General features: G+C 53.5%; 1 protein-coding gene across 8 annotated transcripts in view; it reads left to right on the top strand.

The window, feature by feature from the left end:
* KSR1 (kinase suppressor of ras 1) overlaps positions 1-16,558 on the top strand; it is a 160,008-nt gene that overhangs the window by 123,550 nt on the left and 19,900 nt on the right. For 5 of the 8 annotated variants that reach the window (XM_040243967.1, XM_040243963.1, XM_040243961.1 and 2 more), the window contains 7 exons: positions 2,700-2,760; positions 6,285-6,368; positions 8,094-8,155; positions 8,258-8,364; positions 10,390-10,558; positions 12,509-12,550; positions 15,482-15,536. In XM_040243967.1, the coding sequence (XP_040099901.1) occupies positions 2,700-2,760; positions 6,285-6,368; positions 8,094-8,155; positions 8,258-8,364; positions 10,390-10,558; positions 12,509-12,550; positions 15,482-15,536 (580 nt within the window). The remainder of the gene's footprint in view (positions 1-2,699; positions 2,761-6,284; positions 6,369-8,093; positions 8,156-8,257; positions 8,365-10,389; positions 10,559-12,508; positions 12,551-15,481; positions 15,537-16,558) is intronic. The other 3 variants (XM_040243969.1, XM_040243964.1, XM_040243962.1) reach the window with 1 other exon arrangement.

The following is a 16,558-nucleotide window of genomic DNA, read 5'->3' as shown; positions in this document are numbered from 1 at the left end:
TGACCTCTGGCAGGAATTTTTTACTTGCTGGGCTGCTGTGGTGATGCCGTGCTCCTGGGAGAGAGGTTCCTTATGTCCAGTGTAGATGGATGGTAGCCATCTGCAAAGTCCAGCTGACATCTTGGGACCCTCCACCCTGTTCAGGAGAGGGACATCCCTGGAGGCAGGATGTGGTCAGCTCTGAATGAGGCCTGAGAGATCAGAGGGTATGGATGTCCCCTTGGAGGGGGGTGGTAAGGATGCCCAGGCAGGCTCTGAGTCCCTTTTCCACCTCTGGGTTGAGAGCTGATTCTTGTACGTGGCTGTGCTGCAGGGCATCTCTCTCCAAAGTCAAAGCAGAGGAAAACAGCTTCTGGGGTCTGCTTTTAATTGTCTCTGTGGAGATGCAGAGGCATCTGGTTTTTGCCTGAGCAAAATAGCAGCTTGTTTTTGTACTATCCTCTACTGGCTAAATAGAGTGAAGAGGCTGTCAGCAGGGTCTGAGAGATGTGGAGTGGGGTAACAGACAGTGAGTTTGCCAAAATGGATCTGAATGCAGGACCACCAGGGAGGTATAGGGCAAGGAAGGAGGGAGACTGCCCTTCCCTGTCCCCAGGGCACAGGTGGAAAACTCCCAGGACCCCTCGCAGATCCTTGGAGGAGAATCCAGCATCTGCATCCCTAGGACATCCATCTTCCTGGTTGCTATAGTGATGTAGGGACCACAGCAGTGAGGCTGCTTCCCCAGTTTGCTGGGAAGGTGAGACGAGGCCTGTAGGACCAGTGTTTCACCTCCATCAGGGATAGTATCATCTCATATCCTTCCTATCCCAGGCCTGTGGCAGACATTAGTAATCAGTTGGAGGGTGTCTTCAGGATTAGAGACAGCTTCATCTCACCTCTGTCCTATCCCAGGCCTGTGGCAGACATTACTAATCAATTGTAGGTGGTCTTCAGGATCAGGGACCACCTCATCTCACCTCTGTCCTGGCTTAGGCCTGTGGCAGACATTCCTAATCAACCACAGATTGTCTTCAGAGATAGATGATTAAAATCTCATTATCCCACTGTCTGTTTCTCCTAGTCTGGTAGCCTAAGCCCTTTTAGATCCATATGCTTTCATGGCCTTGGCTACTGACTGGGGTGGGGTGCCCCACCCCGGCCCACTCCACCCCCGGACAAGGGAATTGGGAGGAGTCAGCCCCATGGTAGATGTGCTGGAGAGATTGTGAGTTCAACCATCAGCAGGTGGCAGAGGTCCCCATCAAACTCCCCTTGTTGTAGGAGGAAAGTCAGTACCTCCTTCATGCCCTTCTCTTGTGGTTGGGTATCTGGTACACAGCTTTAAGTGAACCACCGCTTACTGAGCACCAGCTGTGTGCCAGGCCAGCATGGGCTGGAGATGGCCACAGATCCCTAGAGCACTGTGTTCCCGACCTTTCTGAGTCACAGATCTCTTTGATAACTGGATAAAAATCTAGACCTTCTTGGTAAGGAAAATCCTACATCAACCATCTCCAACCTTTTTGGCACAGGGACTGGTTTCCTGGAAGACAATTTTTCCATGGACAGCAGTGGCATGGGGGTGGGCAGGGGAATGGTTCAGGCAGTGATGATGCAAACAATGGGGAGCGGCAGATTAAGCTTTGCTGTCTCATCTGTCACTCGCCTTCTGCTGTGTGGCCCGGTTCCTAACAGGCCACAGACCAGTACCAGTCCACAGCCCAGGGATTGGGGACCCCTGCCCTACATCATCTGCTGACCAGTCCAGAGGAGTCCCAGACCCCCTGCAGCACATCCATGGGCTTCTTTGAGAAACCCTGCTCTAGGAGGAGATAGGCAGTATTGAGTATGGGCAGAAGGTGGGGTGGGGAGGAGTGGGGGTCTCTCTGGTGAAGGAGGGGAGAGGGAGTTAGACATATGGGCTGCCAGTGGATGACAGATTGCTTCCAGCTGCTCCTCTACTGCCCAACCTATTATACCACCAACCCCAGGGATGCCCATTCATATAAGGAACCCAGGGCTGAAGGGAGAGGCCAGGGTGCCCTCTTGGAAAGCATGCAAAGCTCATGGCCTGAGACCTCCCCGAGGCTCAGACTGAGTGCCTGGCTGGGGCTGGGCCACATGGAAACGGGTGAAGCTTCACCTCGTCTTCTCTCTACCTGCTGGGATCCGGCAGTGGTGGCTCTCAGAGCAAAATGCCCAAGGTGCTTCTGCCTGGAGAGCTGGGTGTGTAGCATGGCTGCCAGCCTCACCCCCTCCACCAAGGGTCAGGCAACTTCTACCTGCGTAACAAGAAGAATTGGTGACCTGTGGCTGCCTCCACGAGGAAGTGTAGGAGATGGGGGGAGCTGAGCTGCAGGCCTCACCTTGGCTTTGCCTTCTGCCTCACAAGCCTGTCTTCCCCCAAAGCTAGAAATCTCCCAGGGGCTGTTTCTGAACTGTCTGCAGAGGCTAGGTAGTAGCATCTGTGGGGGGTGGGGGTAACCACACTGGCCCCGCTTTGGTCTCACCTGGCCATCCCTGTGTTGATTAGAGGCAGGATCAGGAAAACGGCCTTCTGCCATGTGGTTGGTTTTGCCCTGCCCACCCCCGCAACCATGTGGTTGGTCTCCACCCCCACCCGCCAGCCTGTGATCTCTGAGACAGCAGGTCACAGGTACACACCGTCCAGGTAGGAAGGACCCCTCAGCCTGCCGACCTGGCCTCTTTCCCTACAGATCACCCTCACGGATCCCCGCAGATGGTACGAAGGGACATCGGGCTCTCCGTGACACACAGGTAGGCCTGGCCGGGGAGGGGGCACAGAGCTGGGCTGGGACCTGTATAGGCTGAGCCCCACTGAAGGGGTCACTGCATCGCTGGAGCTCTGTCCTGACCCTGTCTCTCAGGGCTCTTTGTGTGTCTGTCAGTCCATTCTGTCTCACAGACAGACAGTGGTCTGTCTGTCCATTCCTCTGTGGACATGGCACCCACCTGGAGCCCCTGCCTGTCACCAGCGGCCTTTTTGGACTCGCTGGTCCTCCCCTGCCCCTCCTCGAGTCTCCTTCTCCATCTGCTGAGGGAAAACACAGGTCCCAGGAGAAACAGGGAGCCGAGAGCGTCCCCCTGGGTCTGGCATGACATCACTTCCATGGACATAACTGGCCACATGTCAGAGCCTCCTGGAGCTTGGTGAAATGCCAGGCTCCATCTGTAAGGTTCTTGGCTTGCCAGTCAAGTGTGGCTGGTGAGGGCCCATGACATGGACCACCCAGGGGCCTCGGCCTCAACGCTCGTGAGGCTGGCGTGTGCTGCCAACAGCAGGTCTGAGCAGCACCTTGTCTCCCCGCTGACGGCCAGCAGTACAGCCCTTTGGGATCCCTGTCCTCTGGCCACCCCATTAAACAAGTTGTGAACATGGCCAGGCATGCTCATCAAGAGTCTTGCAACTTGCCAGGGCCTTTGGTTTCCCCCGGAGTGTGTGTTGCACTCTGGCCTGTGCGGAAGGCCAGTCCGGAATCCTCGTCCCGTGAGGCAGGCTTGGCTCTGAGGGGTTGAGTAGTTTGCCTGAGGTCTCACGGCCACTGAGACATTCTTGAAACTGCTGGCTGGTGCCCAGGCACTTCTGTCCCAAGCCTTGGCAGGGCCCGGATGCCCAACCCCAAGACCCTCGGGGAGGAGAGTTCCTGGCACCAGGAGAAGCCATCTGACTGAAGGTCTTGAGGGCCTCCCTCAAGCACACCCAGTGGCATCTTCCCTGCCAGCGACCCTCCCAGCCTCAGTTTCCCTCTCTGTGATTGGAACTTGCTGCCAGTCCTGTTGGGAGGATAAAAGGGGGATGACATGCATGTGAGCCTCATGCATCCAGTGCTGGGAAGCACTTGGTGTTGAACCCCTGGCTCTGGCCTGAGACAGGCTGACTTAGGTAAGTAAGGGATACCAGGATCAGCAGGCTGCTCTGTTTCATTTTTGTCTTGGCTGCACCTGGTCTCATGGATTTGAGGCTGTGCCGGCTGGACCCCGGGCAGCAGCATCCATCCTGTCTGGCATCGCCAGGTAGCCCTGCCCACCCAGGCTCTGGTCTTGGGCATGGGACATCATAGTTACACTCTCTTGGATTTTTAAAGTCATGATCCGAGCCTCTCTCAGCTTCAGAAGTTCTGAAGCATTTTGGTCTAATCATAGGGGAAAAAATATTTTATGATGCTTACTCCACACCCCCAAACCTCCCCAGCGCCTGCCCCTTCTCTGGCTGAGCCCCCAGCTCTCATTTCAACCTGTTTTCAGGATTTTCTAGTGGAGGCCATCTCAAGTACCATTGAGCTGCTCCCCTAACCCCCGTGTTCACAGGAGATTAAAGGCCAGAGAGACTGTGTGGATCCCAGAGAGGCCAGATCAGAGGTCCTTAAAAGACATTCCAGGGACTTCCCTGGTGGTCCAGTGGCTAAGAATCTACCTTGCAATGCAGCGGACATGGGTTCGATCCCTGGTTGGGGAACTGAGACCCCACATTCTGTGGGGCAACTAAGCCTGAAACTACTAAAGCCACTCTAGAGAGTCTGTGCTGCAACGAAAGATCCGAGTGATGCGAGGAAGACCCAACACAGCCAAATAAATAAATGAATAAATATTAAAAAAAAAAAAAGTCATTCCAAGGGGGTGGGTGCCTTTCTCCTAGGCCTGGAGGCTCCCATCTGGGCTAGTAGGAGCAGCGACGTTCACACCCACAGTCCAGGCCCTGCACATTACACGGCACACATGATTCTCCTCAAGCCCTGTGAGGGGAGAGTGTCGGCCTCATTTGCAAAGACTTGGACCCATCCCACAGCCAGCAGCTGTCAGGATTCAAACCTGGTGTGGTCTGACCCCAAAGCCCCGGCTCTTTCCCTCGTTTTCCGTCCCAGTGGTCTCTCTTACGGGGCCATTCTCTGAGTTCAGAGACCTGGGGTCTGTCCCTGCTGCACAGCAGCCCAACTGTGTGACCTTGGGAAAGTCACCTAACCTCTCTGAGCTGGTTTGCTTGCCTGTGTCCTAAGAATCCCTGACCTGCCTAATTCCCTGGGGTGGTCACTCCCAGGAGTGAGCTAATGTTTATGGATGCATTACAAACTGTTCCCCAAGTCCTGTTGCTATTTGTTCTGTCATTACTATGATATCCTATGCTTTTAAAAATCTAGTCCTCCAAAACTGTGAGTTCTTTCTGCCCTGAGGCTCCCCATCCTGTGCAGACCTTGGACTTTTGCTCTGGGAGGCAACCACCCACTCCACCCCACCCTTCTTTTCAGTGTATCTTTTGTGGATTGTTAAAAAATTTAGTTTGGATTGAAATGCATTTGTAATTCAAACCTCCAGAGGATATGTATTTATGAGAAAAGTCCCCTCCGGCTGCTGTCATCATCCCCCAAGCCCCCCATAGGCAGATCTTGGCAGTCTTCTGTGTCCCCTGGAGATATTTTTGTACAATCAAATACATATGTAAATTCTTCCGCCTCCTTTTTTTATTTTCACAAAAATATTGCATATATTATACACACTGTTCTATACTTTGCTTTTTTCTTTTTAAAGTTGAGGCGTAATTTATATGGAGCTAAGTACACAAATGCTTAACATATGTGTACACCCACGTATACCACCCATACGAAGATTCAGAACGTCCCCACCCCAGAAGTTCTCTTTGGCTCTTCTTAGTCCGTAGCGCTACCATCCAGAGATGCTATTCCCTTCTGTCATCATAGATTAGATTTTCCTGTATCTGAAGTTCAAATAAATGGAGTCATGTAGCATTGTACCTTCCTTTTTTCACTGACAGTGTAATTTAGTGATCGTGTCCCATTTGCATAAAGAGAGCTTCCTTACTTTATTTTCTGACTCTTTGGGGCTCAGTTGTGTGCATGGACAATACATCATGCAGACAGTCACCTGTACACCTAAACAACAGAGCTTGTTTCCAGTCTCTGCTGCGGCAAACATGCTGCAGTGAGTAACCTTGTCAGTGCATCATGTGAAACCCGTGGGAGTATCTGTTGGATGAATTCCTGGGACTGGAATTGCTCCATGGGTGCACTTGTAATTTTGCTTGCTTTTGCCAGTTTGCCTGCCAGAGAGCCAGCATCGGTGACCACACCAGCTTTGGCAATGAAGACTTTGTGGCCGAGAAATCTGAATGCCTGGGGAAAGCAGTGGCCCTGGATGTCCCTGCCCTCCACTTGAGAGGGTGCCCGGGTGTCTGGGGTGGAACCAGTTCTTCTGGTTTCCCCGTGGCTTTGTGGGGCCGCTTCTCCATCCTGGCCCCTCTGAGCATTTTCATGTGTCCTCCCCTGCAGGTTCTCCACCAAGTCCTGGCTGTCGCAGGTCTGCCGCGTGTGCCAGAAGAGCATGATGTTTGGAGTGAAGTGCAAGCATTGCAGGTGATGAGCGGAGGGTGGCAGAGGTGGGAGAGGGCACAAACTCCACACTTTCTGTTTAGTAAGTCTTGCTACTTGGTTCTTGGCTTTAGGTCAAATTACAGTTCAAAGGAACTCATTTGAGAGTTCCAAAATCTATTTGTAATCTCAGCTCATCAGGGAGTGATCAGCCCTCTCTTTGAAGAATAAGGAAGCATCAGGCAAAGCATTGTTAGAAGAAGGGACTGTTTGAGGTGGGCTTTGAAGGATGAATAGAAGTTTACCAGGTGGGCTAAGGAGGTAAGAGAATTCTGGGTCAAGAAAGCACCTTGTATAAAGGCAGAGAGGAATGGCAGGACTTTTCTGGAAACTGTAAGGAGTTCTGAAGTTTAAGGTTAGCACATAAGGAATCGGGAAATGGGGCCAGGGAATGGTACATACAGAGAAGCGGCTTGTGGTATTTAGAGAAGAGAATGAAGGAAGAATGTAGATTCTATATAAATTCAATCCTTTTCCTAGGATTGAGGTTTCTGGTAAGAAAGAAGGGCAAGGATAGTGAACAGTAGGGTGAGCAGAGTCTGTTCCCTGCTATCGAGCTACTCCCACTTTACAGAGGATGGACCTGAAGCCTGTTGCCAGTTCACTGTGTCCTTGAATTGCTGTGTGACCCGAAGCAAGGTGCTTGCCCTTTCTGGGCCTCATTTTTGTCTTCCAGGTCTCTCTGTGCAATCAGGATTACTCTAAAAATCTGAACTAGAGTGTGTAGTAAAAAGCATCTGGGCTCCCGCCAGACTATAAGTGATAGGTCTCATGTGTGTCTGTTGGATAAATTGTGGTTAGAAGAGAACCACAGGAAAATGCAAAGGAGATGGCAGACCTTTCTCACCAGTCTAGGTGTTTGGGGGCTCCTGGCCATTTGGGTTTAAATCAGAGGCCTCCAACTCCTGTTCCAGTAATGCCTTTCATGCAGAGAGCACAGGATAACCTCTGAACCCCCAGCTCTCCTGTAGTTGCAGTGTGAAGTTGGAGAACCCCAACTGTCAGCCCATTTGGTCAATGAGAACTCTGAGAGAGGATTCAGCAGGCAAAACCAAACCAAGAATCTAAATCTAGTTCTTTCCATTCCCTTCGCTCTGATCCTCAGACAACGTGGCCTATGCAAGAAGGTAGCAGGAGGGGCCTCCCTGGGATCCTTGGATAATGGAAATATTTTCCTTCTAATTCATCTCTCTCAAGTTCAGATTTGTCTCAAGCTTTCCGAATGTGGGTAGAAGGTCTCCTTTTGTTTAGAAAAGAGAAATAGATGTATGACCTACAGCAAGTTAAAAATGGGTGAAATTAAACTTGTTTGCACCTAGATGGGTGGCATGGGGTGGGATGTAGGAGGGAGATTCAAGAGGAAGGGGAACATTGGTTGATTCAGGTTGATTCATGTTCATGTATGGCAGAAACCAATGCAACATTGTAAAGCAATTATCCTCCAATTAAAAAAAAAAAACAACCCTGCTTTGCTGTGAAGATGAGGCAGATGACAGTGGGAACATGGTCATGCTCAATGGATACTAGCTGCTAATACTATTAACAAGATGCTGTCCACTCTAAAGCTAATGTCTGTTGAGACGTTTGTGGGAATTGAGGCAGTCAGGGTTGAGTGCTGTACAGAACTGCCAAGCAGTGCTTCCGAGCTCCTGTGTGTGTCCTGGGGGCCCACGCGGCCCCTCCGTGCACTGACCCTGCCTTCTCCACCAGGTTCAAGTGTCATAACAAGTGTACAAAAGAAGCCCCTGCCTGTAGAATATCCTTCCTTCCACGTGAGTGTCCTGCCCTTGTCCCCTCTACCTTCGGGATTTGGGGTGCATCTTTCTTGATCCTGTTCACTGCTGATGGTTACAACCCCCTCTCTTTTTAAACAGTACCCAAGCTTCGGAGGACAGAATCCGTGCCCTCGGACATCAACAATCCGGTGGACAGAGCCGCTGAACCCCATTTCGGAACCCTCCCCAAAGCACTGACAAAGAAGGTACCATGTCAGGAGAACCCTCACCCAGGGTCCCTTTCTGTGACACACGCCCAGGGTGGCCGTCCGGTAGGGAAGTGTGATGCTGCAACCCGGTTGCACTGCCGGAGGGTAGCCTGCGGGGATCTCATGTTTAGCCATTGTGTAGGTTTCACATTTGTGTGCAAATCATAGTTATGTGACAGTACCCACCCCCCGCATTTTTTAATTAATTGATTTTTGGCTGCAGCGGGTCTGCATTGCTATGCGGAGACTATCTCAAGTTGCGGCGAGCCAGAGCCGCTCTGTAGTCGTGGAGCATGCTCAGGCTTCTCGTGGCGGTGGCTTCTGTTGCGGAGCACGGGCTCTAGCACTCACGGGCTTCAGTTGTACTTCAGTGTCAGGAACAGAACTTTCTCCACTGATAACTCATCTGATCCCCACAATGGCTCTAAAAGTCACATGATAATGTCACTGCCGTCTTTTTTTTTTTTTGGCTACACTGTGACTTGTGGGATCTTCGTTCCCCAACTGGGGATCAAACCTGTGCCCTCGACAGTGAAAGTACAGAGTCCTAACCACTGTACCACCAGGGATTTTTAGAGATGAAGAAACTGCATGCGAAGTTCCCTGTGGGTGAGAGGCAGGCCCGGAGCGTGTGGGTGCTATGGAAGGCAGGGCTGTGGGGCTGTGCTCCAGCCGGGCCCCTGATGCCTGCCTTGGCAGCAAGGAAATGTGTCTGTGGAACGCTGAGCGAATGAGCAACCCCATGAGGCAGCAGCTGAGGCCCCGCTTATGTAGACAACACACCATGTGGCTGAGAAGCGTGGGCCGATTCATCCAGGGTCACACAGCCGCTGACTCTGGGCTGGGGTTCATCCTGCCTCAAACAAACCCCCTGCCCTTGCTGGCCTGGCCTGATCGGGATGGGGGGTCTGGGACGTGGTGTGTGAGGGGACAGAGTTGGGGTGCAGGGGGTGCGGCCACCTCCCCCTTTAGCTTGGCAGCAGGCGGTGTTGGCCGTCACTGGACAGTGAGACCCACTGCGTGGCTTTGGTGGTTTCCAGAATCGCCCCCACATCCCAGAGCCTTGAGGGCCTGCCAGAGAGAAACCGGTTCAGCTTAGCTTTTTTAACCCAGGTTAGCCCCGACTTTTTTTGAACAGAACTGCCTGCCCCACCCCCTGAGGAACTGGCGTTTGGTCTAGGAGACACTGGTCAGGCCCATGGTCCCCCAGGCATGGACTCGGTTCCCCGGTGACCCTCCCTCAGGGTTTCCTCTGGCCTTGCTAGAGTGGCCCAACTGGCAGATCCACCTGCTGAGGGGTGGGAGCACTTAGGTACCCACTGTGTGTGTGCGCCCAGTCACTCAGTCATGTCTGACCCTTTGCAAACCCCATGGACTGTAGCTCACCGGGCTCCTCTGTCCATGGGATTTTCCAAGCAAGAATCCTGGAGTGGGATGCCGTTTCCTCCTCCAGGGGATCTTCCCGACCCAGAGATTGAACTCTGTCTCCTACATTGGCAGGCAGATCCCCTTTACCACTGAGTCATCTGGAAGCCCCACCCATTGTGAACCACCCACTGAAATAAATACATGTCAGAGGCTGAATTTAATTCATTAAAGGACCCTACTCTGTGGTCAGCCAAGAGCTAGGCCCTGGGTGTGTGACAAAATGTGGCCCTTGCTTTCCTGGGACACACACAGTGTGATGGAGAGTCTTCAGAAAACCACTCCTGCAGCTGGCAAACCGTAGTTCAAGTGCCCTGATGAAAAGTTCTCAGGGCCCTGGGAGGATAAAAGCGGGGTTGGGGGAGCCTGGCTCCCACCAGGGCTGGAGGAGGACTTCTGGGAGGAAAGGATGTTTGAGCTGAAATCAGAAAGATGAGAGGAGCTCTCCAAGGGTCACCTGTGCCGTCCTTCCCTCTAACATTACACCCATAAACGCCAGGGCACGCTGGCTGACCTCCTCCTTTTCGGGGGGGGGGGGGGGGGCGCCCAGGCTGGGCTGGGTGGTCCCTGCCACTCCCCGTGTCTTTGGTCCTGCAGGAGCACCCTCCAGCCATGAACCACCTGGACTCCAGCAGCAACCCGTCCTCCACTACATCCTCCACGCCCTCCTCGCCCGCGCCCTTCCCAGCATCGTCCAACCCATCCAGTGCCACCACGCCCCCCAACCCCTCGCCTGGCCAGCGGGATGGCAGGTTCAACTTCCCAGGTACCACACCTTGGGGCTTTCTTGGGCCTGAGGGATGGGGTTGCATGTCCCTTCTCTGCCCATCATCCTGGCTGACTCAAGGCCAAACCGTCTCCACTGCTAAGAGCAGTAGCTGAACACTGAGTGTGTCACCATATTTAAACCTGCTGTGATTGTGCCCATTTTACAGATGGGGACACTGAGGTTCAGAGGGAGTAAGTGGCTTGCCCCCAGCTGTAAGCAGCAGAGCCGCAATCAAAGCCAAGTCTGTCTGATGTAAAGCCTGGGTTCTTGACCTAGTCCCCAGGCTGCCCCCCTGTGTGGGGGATGGCTTCTCGGAGGCATTGTTCACTCACTCGGGGATCTGGGCTCCTGAGAAGCAGGGCAGGCGGCACTGAGACCTGGGGCAAGCCCAGAAGGCCAGGGCAAAGGAATCTGAGGCCCTGTGGCTTACCTGCTCTGGGTCTGGACAAGCTGCTTAAGGGGGCACTTCTGTTCTTTTTCCTATAAAACAAGAGACCATGTGAGGCTGGAGTTAGGTTATCCCCACTGTGTGGGTGAGGCCACAGAGTCCAACCAGGGGTGTGTGCCAGAGCCGAGCCAACCTCTGAGCACGGTCCCGGCTGCCCTGGGTCTACAGGGACAGGGCTCCTGCCACTCGGCCAGGCCTGGCGTGTCCCACCTCCCCAGGGAGCAGAACAAAGCCCACTGGCCCCCTTCAGGACTGAGCCCCAGCCCTGGGCTCCCAGGCAGCCCCTTGAAACCGGTCTTGGCCCTCAGTGTGTTTCAAGCTCAGGGAAGGAGGGCAGCCCCAGTTTGCTCCGGGCCCAGTCAGGCTGGCTGCCAGCTTCAGCCTGTGGACTCCAGGCCTGGCCCCACCTGTCACCGGTCCCCAGGGCTCCAGGCCGAGGAGGACAAAGGCATGGCTTTTCCTGTGCCAGGGGACCCCCGGCTGGGCAACCTCTCTAACCTCATCTCCCCAGGGTCCCAGGACTTCTTTTGGGGGGTGGTGGTAAGATTTTTTAGGACTCTTTCTTCTTTTTTGCCTTAACATGCATGTGGCTGGCTATCTCCTGACACTAATGCATCGTTCCAAGCCTGCCCCTCCCTCCTCCGACCCAGCGATGGCCACGTGATTACACTCCTCTGTTCTGCTCTGTCATTGTGATGCTCTGAAACCGGGCCTTTTGCTGAACCTTCTAGTCTGAAAGGAAAGAAAAGGCTTTTTCTGAAAGGAGGGGCCTGTTTGAAAAACAAGAGTCACTGAAAAAGTCCTTTGTGTGACATCAGCCAGAGCTTCTTGGCTTCCCTGATGTCCCGGGCTGGGCCGGCATTGTACCCTGCACGGAGCCCTCTCTGGTCATGGGCTGGCTGGGCTGGCAGTTAACGTGGGATGGGACCTCCTCCTGTAGTCCACCCGCTCCATACTGTGCAGGAGCATTTCCGTGTATGTCGGAGGCTAACCTGGGAGAAAGGTTATTTTTTGGATGGTGATATTGAATGGCAGAAGCCTCGGTACCTCCAGGTGTGAACGTGAGCTGGTGGATTTTCCCTTTTCCCGCACACAGCATTGTTCAGTGTTTTCAGAATCTTGGTTTTTCTCCCCATTATATTTTGCCCTCCTGGGCTCAGGCACAGTTCACAGAGGAGAAGGGGGCCTGGGAGGTGAATGGAATCGGCCAGGGCTCTGCAGCAAGGTGGCTCCCAAGACTGGGTCTCTGGACCCCAGTCCTCCAGTGCAAGACCCCTTACTCCCGGGGGCTCCTGCTGGCACCCACTTGCTCCCAGCTCTTTTCCTCCTTCCTGCATGGAGCGCCCCGTCCTGGCCAGGCCCACCTGGGACAGGGCAGGTGGGGCAGGGGTGCCCCAGCCCTATAACCAGCTCCTCTCCCCCAAGCCCCTGCCTCTGTTCCCTCTCCCCGTGCTGCGTTTGCTATTCTGTGTGTGACTCACTTCCTCTTCTGTTTAAAGCTGCCTACTTCATTCATCATAGACAGCAGTTTATCTTCCCAGGTGAGTCCTTTGCATGGTTCCACTAACTGTCCCTTGCCGTGACCCCCTCTGTCCAGCCTGAGGACCTGTGTCTCACACCCATCTACTTTGAGAGCTGACTGTCTGTTGAGGGTGGGCAAGGGGGCAGAGTGAGTAGCCTTGAAGCCAGCCCTTCACAGGGTCAGTGCCTTACCGTGAGGACCCTTGGCATCCATGTTTCCCCGCCTCTCTGCAGAGGCTGCAAGCAACTTGTCCAGGGTCACAGCCAGGAGGTGGCGGAAAGCCAGACTGCAGAATAAGGGGAGAGGACCTTTTGCTGATGCCTTTTGAGCATCTGACAAGATATCATCTTCTACATAATGGCAAGGAAACTACTACCCTTTCTTAAAGAAGGGGATGCTAGTTTGGGAAGGTCTGCTGCTAAGTCACTTCAGTCGTGTCCGACTCTGTGCGACCCCATAGACAGCAGCCCACCAGGCTCCTCCGTCCCTGGGATTCTCCAGGCAAGAACACTGGAGTGGGTTGCCATTTCCTTCTCCAGTGCATGAAAGTGAAAAATGAAAGTGAAGTCACTGAGTCGTGTCCAACTCTCAGCGACCCCATGGACTGCAGCCCACCAGGCTCCTCCATCCATGGGATTTTCCAGGCAAGAGTACTGGAGTGGGGTGCCATTGCCTTCTCCGGGGGAAGGTCTGCAGACTTCATTTATTTGGCGGGTGTCTCCTTCCAGAGCCTTGCCGCACAGCGCCATCTGCTGGCCATTATTGGAAATGCCTGCCGTGCAGAAAGTTGAAAGAAAAATTTGTCAGACGTTCTCATTAATTTACTTCCACCAAATTGTTTTGCACACCTACTATGTGCCAGCCTTTGCATGTGTGACCATATTCCTTCCCCTAAGGAGTTCATGCTCTTCAGTATTTATTTCTCTAATTGGAGGTGACAAGCAATAGTACAAGTAATCTGTGACTTTAATTCTGAGTTTAGTCATATGAAGGTTCTGTGTGCTTTAGATGAAGACTGTAGTTAATTGTTTTTCCATGGATTAAACAGGCCTGTCTTGAAGTCATGGTATTTTGGTAATTCCAGGCCTTTCTATTCCCCATCCCAGCTCCATTAGGGGAGTGACTAAGAGCACTTGTTAGCTCTTATAGGTGGTTTCTCAGGCTGTGCAGGCTGGTTGGGGGTAGATCCAGGCTCCCTGAGCTGCCTCTGTGGTTTCACACCCATTTTTTTCTGTGGTTCCCCTCCAAGAGCCTGCCTGGTTACTGCTCTAGGGTGACGTACACAGGAGTACCCTTGAAAGCCTTGGGAGGACGTGGCTTTTCTTCTAGAAGGGTCCATCTTGCTCTGAAGATGTCAGGGGGGAGAGGAAGGAAATATAGTTCCATTAAAACAGATACGGACACATATGGAGCAGAATACAGATTACACTCTTAATATTTAAGGAAAAGTGTGAAGCTTCAGAGACATTTTGCCTCCCCCCAACTTGGGGTGCTGTTTCTCCCAGACTCCCATCTACCCTGTGTCACCCTACCTCTGTGCGTGTGTTTTTCTCCTATGGAAACATTTGAGCAGCGTTGGGTGGGTAGAAACATCAGGCTGCCTTTGACAGTCTGCAGACATAAGGTAGTGGTGTCTGGGGGAGCCTTGGCAGAGACTTCCGGGATTTAGGATTCCCCAAAAAATGCACACAGGATATTGGGTACATGTGTGCCTTTCTCTGATAAGAAGGTCCACGACCTCTATCAGACTCTCTCAGAGGTCTTCTGGGACCTCTGTGAGGTCCCAGAAATGTTGAGAGGGCTTCCCAGCTGGTACTTGCAGTAAAGAATCTGCCTGCCAATGCAGGAGACGCTGGTTTGATCCCTGGATCGAGAAGATCCTCTGGAGGAGGACATAGCAATCCACTTCACTATTCTTGCCTGGGAAATCCCATGGACAGAAGAGCTGGTGGGCTGCAGTGTCAGACACGACTGAACACGCAGGCAGAGATGTCGAGAAAGCTTCAGGAATAGCCTTGCGGAGAGCCCAGAGGGAAGTGAGGGAGATTTGCTGGCTGATGGGAATTCTCTTTGTTCCAGTAGACAGGGAGAGGCCCTGATTAGCTCAAACCACCGCCACCTCCAATCTCTTCTTTTGCTGCAAGAGGGGGTGAGGGGCCCACCCAGCCCTGAGGCAGCCAGCCTCTCTGAGCATGTTGAGCAGGGAGCAGAGAGAACAGGAAGCAGCCGGCAGCAGGAGCAGCCATGGGGAGAGGGGAGAGTTGGCCTGTGCCTCATTGGCTCCACCCTGGGGTGACCGTCTGTCCAGTGTTCTCCGGATGGGGGCCTTTTGGTGCTGAAACTGGGAAAGCCACCGACTCAGGCGTCAGCGCCAACTTCCCGATCCCGGGGTCCCTGATGTGTGGACTGTGCATTTGTCTCCCCAGAGTGCTGCTCCACTAGCCACCAAAGCTGGAAGCTGAGGGGATGGGGCCTCTGGCTCCCACCCGACGTGCCCGGCATCCGTGCCAGGCACCCGGTGTCGCTAACGAGCCACCTGTGAGTCTGACCTTTGGCCTCTGCTGGCCCAAGGGTCTTGCCACCTTCAAGGGTTGTTGCAGCCAGCAGCCCCTGCCTCAGAGGCGGGGAGGAGGGTCCGGCCCACAGGTCCAGTCAATAGGGGCCCAGTCGCTTTTACCACTTGCTTGTAGGGGGCCTCAGGGTGATGGTGGCAACTGAGACGTCTCAGCTTCCACGCTGCCTGGAGTCCCTGCCCAGGGCAGAGCCATGTGGAAAAAAACATGGAGGCTGCATCTACGCTCTGTTTCGGGGAAAGCATGTGGAAGTGGCCCCGAGAGCCCGCGTGCGACCCAGGGAGGGGCTGCTGGGGAAGCACCTCTGCCCTGAGTCTCCGGGGGTAGTGGGAATGGGCCTCATGCCTTGTTTTTTTTTTTTTTTCCTTTTTCTCCAGACATTTCGGCATTTCCACAGGCAGCACCGTTTGCCGATGGAGCAGACAGTTCCCGGTAGGCATCTTGCGCTTTCTCCTCCTTGGGGACTTGTTAAAGCTGGACCCACATCCCTGACCACCTCCTTCATCTACCTTTATTAATATTTTTTTAACATTTTATTTTATATTGGAGTATGGGCGATGAACAGTGTTGTGATAGTTTCAGGTGGACAGCAATAGGACTCAGCCATACGTATTCCGTGGATCCATTCTCCCCTCGCCCCAATCTCCCCTCCCATTCAGGCTGCCACATAACCCTGAGCAGAGTTCCCTGAGCTCTATAGCAGGACCATGTTCTGACTCCACATTTAAATCTCTGACCCTCTAATTTCAGACCTTACCGTGGACCTGGGCAGCCAGATGGAGCACTCCTTGGGCTGATTCTCCCTGTGATCCAGTTAACTCAGCCACAGGGTTTTATTTGCCTCCTATCACCACAGTCAGCATTGGGTGGGGCTGCCTGTGCAACAGGAGCTGTCTAAAGACCCAGGAGGACTGGGCAAAGGGCGCCCAGCCTTAAAGAAACCTAATAATACAGCTCCTGTTCATGACGCTCCTTGGGCGTCAAGGAGTCCTTTCTCGGTCAGGCCACACCGAGCACTTGAGTCACCTTGTTTTGTAGAGTTCTCAGCCAGGAGTAAAGTAGGTGTCATCCTTGACATCCAGATGAGGGGATCAGCTCAGAGAGGTTAAGAAACTGCATTAAATCACACAGCTTAGGGAGTAACGGAAGCAGTCCTCAAGAATTCCAAATCCTGTGCCTGTGCTCGGAACCCCATACTAGCTGTCAGATTTGAAAGGTCCCTGATGGTCACTGTCCACCCCTCAGCCCCCACCACCCTCATGTTCAGCCTGGGGAAGGCCAAGGCCAGAGAAGGGAAGTGGGGTCTGGCCTTCGGCCTGCTGTGTGTTTCCGCAGCATCCAGACTGCCTTCCCCGTGGCCGAGTGGGTCAAAGGAAGGGTCCGGGCCTGGCACCCCTTTCTCAGACCCCACATGGGGAGTCCCCTGCCCAGCTGGGAGCCGAGTGGCCCGGCCT

Source organism: Oryx dammah, unplaced genomic scaffold, assembly GCF_014754425.2.
Source record: "Oryx dammah isolate SB20612 unplaced genomic scaffold, SCBI_Odam_1.1 HiC_scaffold_8, whole genome shotgun sequence".
In the NCBI taxonomy this organism is placed as follows: Eukaryota; Metazoa; Chordata; class Mammalia; order Artiodactyla; family Bovidae; genus Oryx; species Oryx dammah.
Note: the sequence above shows the minus strand (reverse complement) of the source record. Positions and strands in the feature narration are given on the sequence as shown.